We start from the raw sequence: 12046 nt of genomic DNA, 5'->3' as shown, positions 1-12046 counted from the left end.
GGATTGATCTAATTAAATTTCGTGAGCTCTATTATGTGTGATATTGTATAATGTTCTTGATATAGGATATTTACATATTGTGAACTATTTGAATAATGTTGGCATAATTATCTCATGTCATGGTAATTGGTTTGTTGGGTTGAGAAAATAATGATGGAAAAGAGGGTAATGAAAATAGTCTTTTGTGTAGTTGAGTTTAACTCTTGGCAGGCATCAGGTCTTAGGGATCTCACAGTGCACATGGTTTTTATTGGGTGATTCGGAATTGGCGAAAGGGAGTTAGATAAGATGACTAACAAAAAAGGAATTATTGGATGATTGAAATGCGTGTTAGTTCATATAAATGGGCATTCGGGACCAAGTGGTATAAGCATGGTATGAGATGTGCAGGTCTGCTTGTCCAGTTATATGAATTTAACGGGATTAGATGAAGAACATTCATGCATTATTATTATTAATGTGATATTTGGCTGTGTGATTGCATATAACTTAATTTAGTTATATTAATCTACTGTGGTAAGGTCTCATGTCCCTACTGAGCTGTGGTTGCTCACCCATCACTCAGTTTAATTTTTCAAATGAATTAGTGAGCAAGAAAAGGACTAAATTGAGATTGAGAGTTCTCTTTAGTTTTACCCGTTGCAATTGCTTTGGTTGAGAGAGCTTTTTCAGCTATGAATATTATGAAAACACCATTGTCTAACAAAATAGGGAATCAATGGTTGAGTGATAGCTTGGTTGTTTATATTGAGAGAAATATTTTTTCTTGTATTAATAATGAAAATATAATGCGTGTTTTCATGATATGAAACTCATCGGCAACAATTGTAAGTTAATTGTAATGTTTTTTTTTTCAATTAATTATGAATGACATTAGTATTGTTTAAATTATAAGGATATTTAGTTGTCTAACTTTTTTGTTGTTGAGTTTTTAACCTTTAAAAATTGCACATCCGTTGGAAAATTCATGGGTCCGCTAGTGATCAATGCCCCATGGAAAAATAAGGGTTGTAATTAAGGATTGAATAGGTATGATTATGTCAAGCTAAAGTTTGGACTCCAAGTTTGCTGGATAATAGTAGTTAATCTTGCAATGAAGATAATGTATTGGAATAAAACAAAACCTTAACAATTCCTCAAAATAAAAATAAAAACCTTAACAAAATTGGTGGGATTTACGCGCGTTTTGGTGCGTGTGGGGAAAAAATGAATGTGCATTAAAAAAAAAAGAGTAAAATTTAAAAACACACAATAACGACATTGGAAAAGCCCAGGGCCAAGGAAAACGGTCATGAAAGATCGTCGTTGACGAGAAGCGAATGAGATTGAAGAAAACCATCGACTGTACGATCGCCGAGTTCCAACTTCCATGGACGAACGTCGCAAACATCAGGTACTGTAAATTCAACAGCACAATCAATTTATGCTTCAGCAATCACCCTCATGAAAATTGTTATTGCGTTTCCAATAACTTGTGCTCAAAATTTGATTTTAATGGCGATCGGTTTGCTCAGGTTTCGTTAAGAGGAGCGAGCGTCAAGGAGATTACCAGAGACGCTTTGCTTGAGAAGGTCTCTCAGGAAAGAGAGCTTCGTCAATATGCCAGACGAGCCTCATCAGCTGCGGTCTTCATTCAGGTGTTTGCCTTTTCTTTTCTTAAAAGCAAAAAAATTCCTAATTTCTGCATTGGTTTGTTAAATTTTGGCTAAATTAAACAAATTTTGATGTGGGAAAGAAGTAAAACAGCAAAAAAGCAAGTGGATTTTCGATTTTGTGCTGGAAGACATAAAGGAGTGTATTTATATTTTTATTTATATTTTTATGTGTTCAGAGAGTGTGGAGGCGCTACAGGGTGACAAAGATGGTGGCTTCGGAGCTTCGAGAAGAATGGGAGAAAGTGATGAACCAATATGCTGAGTTAGCTATCACTGCAACATGGCTTTCCGGCAATATAGTGAGGCCTTTTCTTTTCTTTGTTACTTGTTTATCGACTCGGCCCAGGAACATCCAGCCCAGAGAAATTTACTCTACGATGAATTTCTTTCAAATTATGCTGGAAAGCGCGACTTCCACTGGTATGCTTCTATTTATTTATTTAAATAGTTTTCTCGGTTTGTTTTAGCAATTGGGTTGATTTCATTTTTCATGTATAGACTCAACGAAAAACTATTGCTCCCTGGCAATCGGCACTGTTGAGGAGAGAAGAGTCTGGAGTTATCAGTCACGAAGGATGATTTCTCTCTGCATGTTTATTCTTTCGGAGTGTGACAAGTCCTGCGCAGGGGGTCAAGATATTGTTGCTCTCACCTCCCTAGCAATGCGTTTTGTTGTTGTCTTAACTGATCTTAAAGGGTGGAAGAGTGTTACTGAGCATGACTGTCAGAGTGCAGATACAGCAGTGAAGGATTTAGTTTGGTTTATGGGAAGCAGCGAAAGTGGTCTTTACTTATCTATCAGAAGATACATTAGCACATTGGATGCTCCTTGCTCTTCACGGATAAGCAGTAGTAGCATACAAAGAGATGATAGATTTTTGATTACTGCAAGTACAATAACTTTAGCTCTTAGGCCATTTCATATGGCAAAGTTTGATTTAGACAGTCCTGGCTTGCTGGATATCCATTACGTTACCGAGAATTACTTTGTTTTTCTACTTACAGTTCCTTGCCTTACTCAACGTCTTCCAGCTCTTCTTATATCTGCTATGAGGCACAAGTCCATTCTCTCACCCTGTTTTCAGACATTACTGGTAAGGCTCATTAAATTTGAACTAAATCTTTGTAAGTCCTTTTTGGTAAAGTATTTCCTTTAATGTACTCATTAGTTACGTCTTAAGTAGATTTATAAGTAGTTATGAAAATCCTTCTTTTGGATATGATGAGTCAACCGGTGAGGGGAACTTTCTTTTACGATCTAGGACTAGTGTGCAACTGATGCATACTTCCAAGCTTAACCTGGCATTTCAAAATGAAATATTTTGTATTTCTTTGCCATTTAACAGGGATCCTATTTCAACTAATACATTGACTCGATGTCTCGGTATAGTGTGACTGGACCAGTTTAGAGCAAAAACTAAGCTTATTGAGATTTTGGACACACTGTTATCGCTTCTTACATAGATGAATGCAAATATATTTCACAGGAAAATGGTTGTGAGTTTATTAATGGTTTAATAATACTCTTTTGAGATTCATTTGTGGATGAATGTAATATATTGTGGATGTACCGTCTAGTTTCAAGTTACAATGATCTATAACATTCTCCATTAAATTGACACCATGTTTTTCCTTCTATTTTGACATTTTCTACCTTAGGTTGTATTAGTTTTGTGGGATGGTTTTGTTTTATGTTAATTCTTCATAAATTCTATCTATCTATCGTTCTATGTTATGATTATTTATTTTATTTATAAATTCCATCATCATATGTCGGGGCATAATCACATCTAATTCATTAAATCCCAGTTTCTTTTCAAAATATAACTTCTTAGTCCTGTGATTCAAACATGTGGGGACTAATCAAACTTTCGCAGGTGATGGCAGATTTTGAAAGAGAAAATATTAAAGGAAATGTTAGATGTGGATCAATCAAAGATGGATTTTCTTCCCAAGGTGATTCCCCCAGCTGGTTGGGCTCTTGCAAACATTATATGCCTAGCAACAGGGGCAGAGAATGATTCTGTTGATCCTGGAGGGTTCCATCAAGATTTGGACTCTGTATCATATGTCCGTGCTGTTAACATTCTTGCAGAAAACTTATTGTCCAGGCTTGAGAATGTTGACTGTGTCAAGGACAACCAGAATCTCCAAGGTGAAGTTGAAACCCATGAGAAGCCCACCCATACAGCTTTATGTGAGGGTGAGATGGGGTCCTTCAAAATGTCGTACTTGGATATGTTTAGACCTATTTCCCAGCAGTGGCATCTTACAGATCTTTTGGCTATAATGGATAAAGTCGGTCGTATTCAAGGGTCTGAGACACGACAAAACCTGGAACATTCAAGGAAGTTGGAGCTGCTAGATATTGTGCATTTATATTCATACATGCTCAGAATATTTTCATTATTCAACCCCACAGTTGGATCATTGCCAGTCCTTAACATGCTATCTTTTACTCCTGGGTTTCTTGTGAATCTATGGAGAGCATTGGAAACAAACCTTTTCCCCAGGGATTGTCACACTGATCCAGACAATTATGACCGTATTAGTAAAATTTCAGTCAATGACAAAAAAGTTGGGGCTTTTGAGAAAAAACAAAAACACGCCAATAATGATGGAGTTAATAAGTGGGTCACTGTTCTGCATAAAATTACTGGCAAGTCGCAAGGCAATGATTATACAAATTTGAGTGATAATCAACCTAAGCCTAGACCTGTTGACGAGGATTCTTCTGATGTTTGGGATATAGAACCTGTAAAGCATGGCCCTCAAGGTATCTCTAGAGATATCTCATGTATGCTTCATCTTTTCTGTGCAAGCTATTCACACCTACTTTTGATTCTTGATGACATAGAATTCTACGAAAAACAGGTAATATTATTTTTTCTTATTTTTCAGTGATTGTTATGATTATTCAAATCTTATGATTGGAGCATTTTATGCATGAATAGGTGCCATTCACACTGGAGCAACAACGGAAAATTACATCTGTCCTCAATACATTAGTTTATAATGGTTTTTTCAAAGTATTGGACAGCAGGATAGACCCCTTATGGAATCTGCAATCAGATGCTTGCACTTAATGTATGAAAGGGATTGCAGGCACCAGTTCTGCCCCCCTGTTTTGTGGCTTTCACCTGCTAGAAAGAACCGCCCACCAATCGCGGTAGCTGCCAGAACTCATGAAGTTCTCTCAGCTAATGTAAGATCAGATGATGCTGCGCCTGTTCCAAGTATAGGTTCTGTTATAACTACAACCCCGCATGTATTTCCATTTGAAGAAAGGTAAGAAAATAATCAAATAATGGAAAACTCAATAATTTAATAGTTCAATTATTTTTTCCCTGTGTTTTTAGCTCAGTTTGTTTACTTCCTCAACTTTTGAGATCCCCCCTTTTCTTGGATATATGAAACCCATTTTGTGGCCTTTGGATGATCTGTTATTGGCTTCCAGTGAAAATTGTTGACCTTGTGACATACGCCTTGAGGTTGCACAGGTGCGTGCACCTGAATGTTTGGTTTGTATATGTTTCCAAGTGAAAGTGCTGAAGTTCTTCTATGCAATATGCATTATATGGCTTCTCTGGCTTGTGAGGTTTGAGTGAGCACTGGTAGGTGGGTGGGTTGGTGGGGCAGTAGGGATTGACAATTTGTGGGTTGATTATTTTTGCGTCTTCATTGCCTATACTATTCTTCACTGCGTAGTTTTCTAACTTTTTACCTTTGACAGTATGGAATCGTGGCTAGATTCTTCACTACTGACTCTTTTGAGTTTTACCTTCGACGTAATTTTGTTCCTAAAAATCTTTAAGACCTCTACAGTAAATTATTCTTCCTGACATAATTTAGTATCATGGCAGAGTTGAGATGTTTAGAGAGTTTATCAAGATGGATAAAGCCTCCCGAAAAATGGCTGGTGAAGTCGCTGGACCTGGTTCTCGATCAGTTGAGATAGTAGTTCGTCGTGGTCATATTGTTGAAGATGGATTTCGGCAATTAAATTCTCTAGGGTCAAGGTTAAAGTCATCCATCCATGTTTCATTTGTCAGTGAATGTGGCCTTCCCGAGGCTGGCCTGGACTATGGTGGATTATCTAAGGAGTTTTTGACTGATATATCAAAAGCAGCCTTTGCTCCCGAGTAAGTTTGAGATTTTATATAGATATGTATATGTTACATTTTGCTTCCTTGCATTGTTATTGGATTCTTTAGAAGTCAGATTTCTGAGCTCATTTTTTCTGCTGATCAGGTATGGGCTATTCTCCCAAACCTCAACCTCAGACAGACTTCTGATCCCTAATTCATCTGCAAGATATCTAGAGAATGGTATCCAGATGATTGAGTTCCTTGGAAGAGTTGTTGGCAAAGCTCTTTATGAAGGAATTTTGCTAGATTACTCCTTTTCACATGTTTTTATACAAAAGCTGTTAGGTCGATATAGCTTTCTTGATGAACTATCAACACTTGATCCAGAGCTTTACAGGAATCTCATGTATGTCAAGGTAAACCTTGGATTTGTTTGTCTGTCTGGGTCCTTCCATTCTCATTAAATCCTTTCTGAAGCATTGATCATTAGTTTGATAATCATGTAACCATATTAGTGCACTAAGTGTTAGGATACAATAACAAAACTGTTGAAGATTTATTATAGATGTTTAAGAGATAAAACTGATGTGCCTTGCTCCTTAAAGGGCTATATTAAATTACTTGGCCAAAAAAACGAAGGCTGTATGACATCAGGACCGCATATTGTAAACTTGATAGGGTCTATTTGGTTGCATCTCAACCCAAACTATTTGAATTAAGGTGTTATTGGTTGCTTTGTCTGTACAGTTTGAGATAACGCACCCTTGATTGGTTCTTGTCCAGCTTTAAGTGTCTTGAAGTCTCCATTCTGGATCAAGTTTGTCTTACATGTACTGATATGCTTTGCCATGCATTTTGTTTCTTTAAAGATTTTGATCTTTTACTTGTGTGGTTATTGCAGCACTATGATGGTGATGTCGAGGAACTCTGTCTGGATTTTACTGTAACTGAAGAATCATTTGGAAAAAGGCAAGTTATTGAGCTTAAGCCTGATGGGAAAGATGTTACTGTGACAAACAAGAACAAGATGCAGTACATTCATGCAATAGCTGATTATAAGCTTAACCGACAGGTTTATATTTCATTCCTGTTCAACTAATGTTTTGAAGATTAGAGTTATTATTACTCTTATTGGTGAGAAGAATTACCTTGTTTTCAATGTTGAATTGCAGATATTTCCCTTTTCAAATGCGTTCTATAGAGGGTTAACTGATCTCATCTCACCATCTTGGCTAAAATTATTTAATGCAGGTGAATTTAATCAGGTAAGGCCCTCTATACATGGGTATGTTTATTGTTCTAGTGAATATGACTGTATGACTGCTGGGTGCATTCTCTATAGATGGATTCATATAAGATATGATTCTCTTGTAAACTAATCTGCCCTTTAATCTTATGCTAAATATATTAATCATCTTAAACTTGTAAGTTAAGAGCTAGTCCCTTTTCTCTTGATTCCAAAAGTTTGAAGAAAAAAAATGGAGCATCATCTTTCTTGGTCTTACTTTCATTCCGTCTTTGGTTTAGGTAGTTGGCTGATAAGGTGACATTTGGAAATAATACCATTTAAAAACAGTAGCAAAATTATTCCTCTAATAGGGAGAAATTGCAGTGGAAAAAAAAAACTTTGAAACTCTAATGATGAGACCAGGAGAGTTAAAATATAAGTGTCGCCTTAACTAAATGATCCTTTTTAGAGCTATCTATCTTAAGATTTTCTTCTTGTGAAATAATCATAATTCATGTCTTGATCTTTTCCCCTTGAAATATTTTAATAATAACAATGTACTTGGTCATGATGGGCCAGAATTATGATTCATCAAGTCCTCCAAATACTTTGCCTTTAAGAGTGCTGACTTTGATGCACATGAATTCAGTTGTCAAATACTGATCTATAACTACCATATACAGTTGCTTTCAGGTGGAAACCATGACATTGATGTTGATGATTTAAGAAAGAATACAAGGTACACTGGCGGTTACTCTGACGGGAACCGGACGATTAAAATCTTTTGGGAGGTATTGACAATTCTGTGGTGGTTTGAATGAGCTTATGTTTTGTATAATTAGGTGTTCCTAATTTTAATTTCTCCAAGATGGTTCTCGTAAAATACTGACCTGTTCCTTTTTCAATGATTTGATTTGGATTCCGTATTTACTGCCTATTTTCTGTTAAACATTCAAGACCAAATATGCTTATATAAAAATATTTTGCTCTCTCCCTCTCTCTCTAGAAAATCTCAGTGCTGATTCATGTCTCTCACCAGAAGAGAAACGGCCAACTTTCATCATTTTCTGATTTTTCAATTTATTCTGTATCATGTGGCATATTTAATTATGGTATTTCGTTTGTATCTTGTCTTATAGATGCGCATTTTGATTTAGGATACCTATGATCTTTTTATGTTTTATTGAGTTTCTTCTGACCATTATCACAGGTAATCAAAGGATTTGAACCTAGTGAACGTTGTATGCTTCTAAAATTCGTAACCAGTTGTTCTCGAGCTCCATTACTTGGATTTAAACATTTACAACCGATGTTTACAATCCATAAGGTATGTAATTGATCTTACAACTACGTGTGTGTATCTAGTATGCAATTGCTCAAGAATTGGGTCTTATATAGGTTGCATGCGATATCCCTCTTTGGTCTGCAATGAAGGGAGAGGATGTTGAGCGGCTTCCATCAGCATCAACTTGCTATAATACTCTGAAGGTACAATAAATGGAAAATGCCATCCTCCCCCTTTCTAATTTTTCAATAACATTGCAATAGATAGAGTTCAGAACAGATACCAGACTATCAATTACATCTGCCGCTACTGATGCTCATTTTAATTTTGTCAGTTTGAAACCGCACTTATGATTTCATTCTCTGTGATGTTTGCAGCTTCCAACTTACAAACGTCCGAGCACTTTGAGAGCAAAACTTCTATATGCAATCAGTTCCAATGCAGGATTTGAACTTTCTTAAGGATCCCCTTCAGGTTATACATTTTACTTCTCTTACTGAACACTTAATGTTAATTCTATTTTGTAACAGTATTTATCACCTATTACATACTGAAAGCAAGATGGATTCTGAGTGTCCTTGATTGCATGGATTTTTAAACAATAAAATTATTACAGATGAGCTATTATAGAAAGGGTTAAACCAAGATACTTCATATTATCCTTTAAGATGGTAATTTCCACCTATAGTTTGACGTATTAGATTTTTTTTTCTTTTCATGTATAAAAAATATTTGGCAAATCATTAAGAAAGCATATTCAATAACTTCAGGTTTGTGCATGCAATATTAATTTTACTAACTTGGACCAGTTTAGAGAACTGGGCCATGATCTTACTTAAATGATCTCATAACACAAAGGATTGAAACACGTATAGCTTAGGAGACTTCAGACTATGAGGAAACTATATTCTGGAACTAAAACCACTAAATGCCTATTTTTTATATCATAATATTTATAAGATAAAGAGAGTGCAGTAGTCTTAGATTATGCCACTGGGGATATAGATTCAAGATATGAGGTCAAAACCCCTGCTGAAGTAGATTGCCAGCCAGGACCTCGTTGGCAGCTTCAGAGGGATGGAAGCCATCCCAAAACACATAACCAGTTGCATTGGTACATGTTCCTACAGACCTAGAGTTGCAAAGCATAGAGGTTTCCAATCTACCTGTTCCACAACAAGCTCTTCTTGACTCAAAGAACCCTGTCAGATAATGAAATTTGGTTATCAAGCAATAAACGTAATAATCAATCCCATACATATTCGAACTATCTAATCTAAACTTACACAACAAATGCCAAACAAAAGCAATAGAGAGAATCTTTCTATTGATGCTAAAAAACAAATGTTTTTTCGTAACTAGTATGGTGGTTCTTCTTGTTGCCCTTTTTTGTTTTTGTGTTTTTCACATTGATCAACTATTGAACAGAGGTGCTTTACCATTATCACCAGGGTTTGTGATCATATCCAGGACAGGCTGGAAGATATCGAACACTACAAGCTTGAGACCAGGGAGTCTGCTCTTCAAAATTTGAGATGTGTTGTTTAGCTTATTGTTGAATGAAATGGCATCTTGGTTTAACCTTGGGATGCACTGGTTTCTTCCTAAGCCAAATAGGGTGATTGCTGCTGGCAAACACCCAGTTGGTGGTAAGCTTATGACTCCAATCCTTCGCGCTCCCAGTCCATACAAGTTCTGTCACATATGTCATGAGAGTGTATATGAAGAAACAGATGCAGAATGATGTCCAATTACTTTGCTGTATCAAACATGATTGAATTTTCTATTTAAATTCAAGGTCACCATTATGACACCTTTTCCCCGTATTGCCTTACTGAAGCTTTCAATTTAACTTCACCATAGGTAGCTGCGAATCTTCATGCAATCTAGAACTATATGATCACTGTACATTTATTTGGGTTCAGGTTTGTGTTATGCGCAATTGCAATTTCTAGTTTTAGGTTTAGGTTTGGCTTTCGTCAGCAAACATCAATCAGCTATGAGATTATTTCTTACTTTTTGGGTCGTGTGTGTGTGGTGCTGTATATAAAAAGTTAAGATAAGGGGAAAACATGCAGCATGCATAATCTGAGTTTGGAGTGACCTGAATGAAAGTGGAGTAGGATATCATGAGAATGTCTGAGAATTGTTCAGGTGAGTAGACTCTAAGAAGGGGATTGATGTAATAGTTTCGAATGAAATCACTGGTCCCTGCACTTAGAAGGTGAACGGCTCCAGAGAATATGCCATTGGCTTTAGCTCTTCCCACCATACTCACCACTTCATTTTCATATTCCCTGTAGTTATTCAGCTGCCGGGTCAGCGAAATGGCACCCTACAAAACCAAAGATGGATCATCATATCAACACGTGAGAGAGAGAGAGAGAGAGAGAGAGAGAGTCACTGTCTACATATAAGCGGGCTGTGTTGTCATAATAGCCAGAAGCAGCCGAGGGAAAGTTGATTCCAGTCAAGGTGTTCACTCCTTTGGCTTCTTGGCTAAGGTAAGCTGGTGGGTAGGAAGTGAATCCTAGATATTCAGCTGTAAAAGAAAGAAACAAGTTAACATAAACTCATCAGAGGAGAAAACAAGAAGAAGAAGAAGAAGAAGGAGAAATAGTTGTTGATAACAGTTACCTGTGAAGTCTGTGGCAAGCTTTCCATTAGAGAATCTTCCAGTTGGTCTATGAGTGACAAAGTCTCTCTTCCATAAGGAGGGAAGTTTGCCTTGGCAAGTGTAGTGAGGTTGTTATTGTTTCCAACTCAACCAGAGTCCCCAAATATGATTAATGCAGGAACTAGAGGGTCCCCATGAGCAACTGTGAAAACCAGAACAAGAATGCTCAAGGAACCCAGAAGTGTACTTGAAATCCCCATTTCTTCCCCCTTGTTCTTTTAACAGTGAGAGAGAAAAAAAAAAAAAAACACTCACTGCCTAAACAGAGGAGATAGAGTAAATGAAAGATGAAGAGGGCACAGATGGGGGGCAATTTAAGGAGTAAAAAGCTGCCATGCTCTCGTAAGGAAACATGTTTAGAGCCTTGTGATATTTGTCCTCTTTATAATAGCCTCTGGTTGTGGGTTTGTTTTGAGGACAAAGTATATAGTTAGCATCAAATACTTATAGAGAGCTTATGGAAAAAGGTTGGTTCTTTCTGGCATGGCTAGCTGCTCACATTATACATCATGCAAAGTGCTGTGTCTGGAACAAATAGTTTCCTTTGCTATCAGACATGATTTTTGAAAGCTGTCCCTTAAATGATCCTTTGCTATATATATAATTTTTTATTATTATTGCAGTACATCTATAATCAGAGAAATCATCAATGCAAGGAAATTATGACCCACCACTAACATTTTTCATGATGGCTTGGCACTGAGATATTGTAACAAATTCAGTGAAGCATTCATGAGGTCATCCTCTTTGTCATCATAGGTGAGGCACTGAGATATTGTAGCAAATTCTAACATGGTTTATTCTATAGGCCCTAAGAGGAGGCCTTATAGCTTAACCATTTGATCAAACTAACAAATTTAATTCAATGGCATACCTAAGAGATAGAGTCTCGTCTAAGGTCCTTGAATATAAGGCCCTCACTATAAAATTCTACCCTATATATGTACGATACATTGTAGCAAATTTACTTGAAAGCAGTTTATGATTTTATGAGGAATGGCCAGTCAGTTGAGTAAATGGACCTCGTGATGGCCCTGCCTCAAAGGCCAGCTCTTTACACACTTGGACTGAATTGTTACTTTCTTTACTCCTCCTGCCTAATTGTTAGTTCAT

The 12046-nt window shown here is 36.8% G+C and overlaps 2 protein-coding genes and 1 pseudogene across 3 annotated transcripts; 2 read left to right on the top strand and 1 right to left on the bottom strand.

Annotated features, from left to right (window-relative positions):
• Window positions 1-1243: 1243 nt before the first annotated feature.
• Window positions 1244-10069, top strand: LOC103339769 (E3 ubiquitin-protein ligase UPL7). The gene is given in 16 exon segments (XM_089042657.1): window positions 1244-1393; window positions 1515-1637; window positions 1832-2075; window positions 2154-2749; window positions 3543-4529; window positions 4610-4682; window positions 4685-4943; window positions 5519-5797; window positions 5907-6149; window positions 6645-6815; window positions 6916-7008; window positions 7655-7762; window positions 8182-8298; window positions 8370-8459; window positions 8634-8730; window positions 9708-10069. Coding segments are annotated over 10 exon segments (2874 nt in total). The 5' UTR covers window positions 1244-1369; the 3' UTR covers window positions 6691-6815; window positions 6916-7008; window positions 7655-7762; window positions 8182-8298; window positions 8370-8459; window positions 8634-8730; window positions 9708-10069.
• LOC148914676 (E3 ubiquitin-protein ligase UPL7-like) lies at window positions 6771-8717 on the top strand. Its single transcript, XM_089043271.1, has 6 exons — window positions 6771-6815; window positions 6916-7008; window positions 7655-7762; window positions 8182-8298; window positions 8370-8459; window positions 8634-8717. Exons 1-6 carry the CDS (start codon window positions 6771-6773, stop codon window positions 8715-8717), a joined length of 537 nt encoding a protein of 178 aa, XP_088899397.1.
• LOC103339861 (GDSL esterase/lipase At5g03820-like) lies at window positions 9142-11262 on the bottom strand (annotated as a pseudogene). Its single transcript, XR_016122645.1, has 5 exons — window positions 10894-11262; window positions 10668-10798; window positions 10361-10591; window positions 9696-9951; window positions 9142-9458 (listed from the first exon to the last, which is right to left on the bottom strand). The product of XR_016122645.1 is annotated as a GDSL esterase/lipase At5g03820-like (transcript).
• Window positions 11263-12046: the final 784 nt, after the last annotated feature.

This window comes from Prunus mume, linkage group LG8 (genome assembly GCF_029339155.1).
Source record: "Prunus mume cultivar Tortuosa linkage group LG8, ASM2933915v1, whole genome shotgun sequence".
Taxonomy (NCBI): Eukaryota; Viridiplantae; Streptophyta; class Magnoliopsida; order Rosales; family Rosaceae; genus Prunus; species Prunus mume.
The sequence above is the reverse complement of the archived record's forward strand: the minus strand, read 5'-3'. Positions and strand labels throughout refer to the sequence as shown.

Coding starts and splice junctions, on each gene's coding strand:
- LOC148914676 (XM_089043271.1), top strand. CDS start 6,771: ATGCAGTACATTCATGCAATAGCTGATTATAAGCTTAACCGACAG. Junction 6,816..6,915: donor ATTATAAGCTTAACCGACAG/GTTTATATTTCA, acceptor GTTGAATTGCAG/ATATTTCCCTTTTCAAATGC. Junction 7,009..7,654: donor ATGCAGGTGAATTTAATCAG/GTAAGGCCCTCT, acceptor TACCATATACAG/TTGCTTTCAGGTGGAAACCA.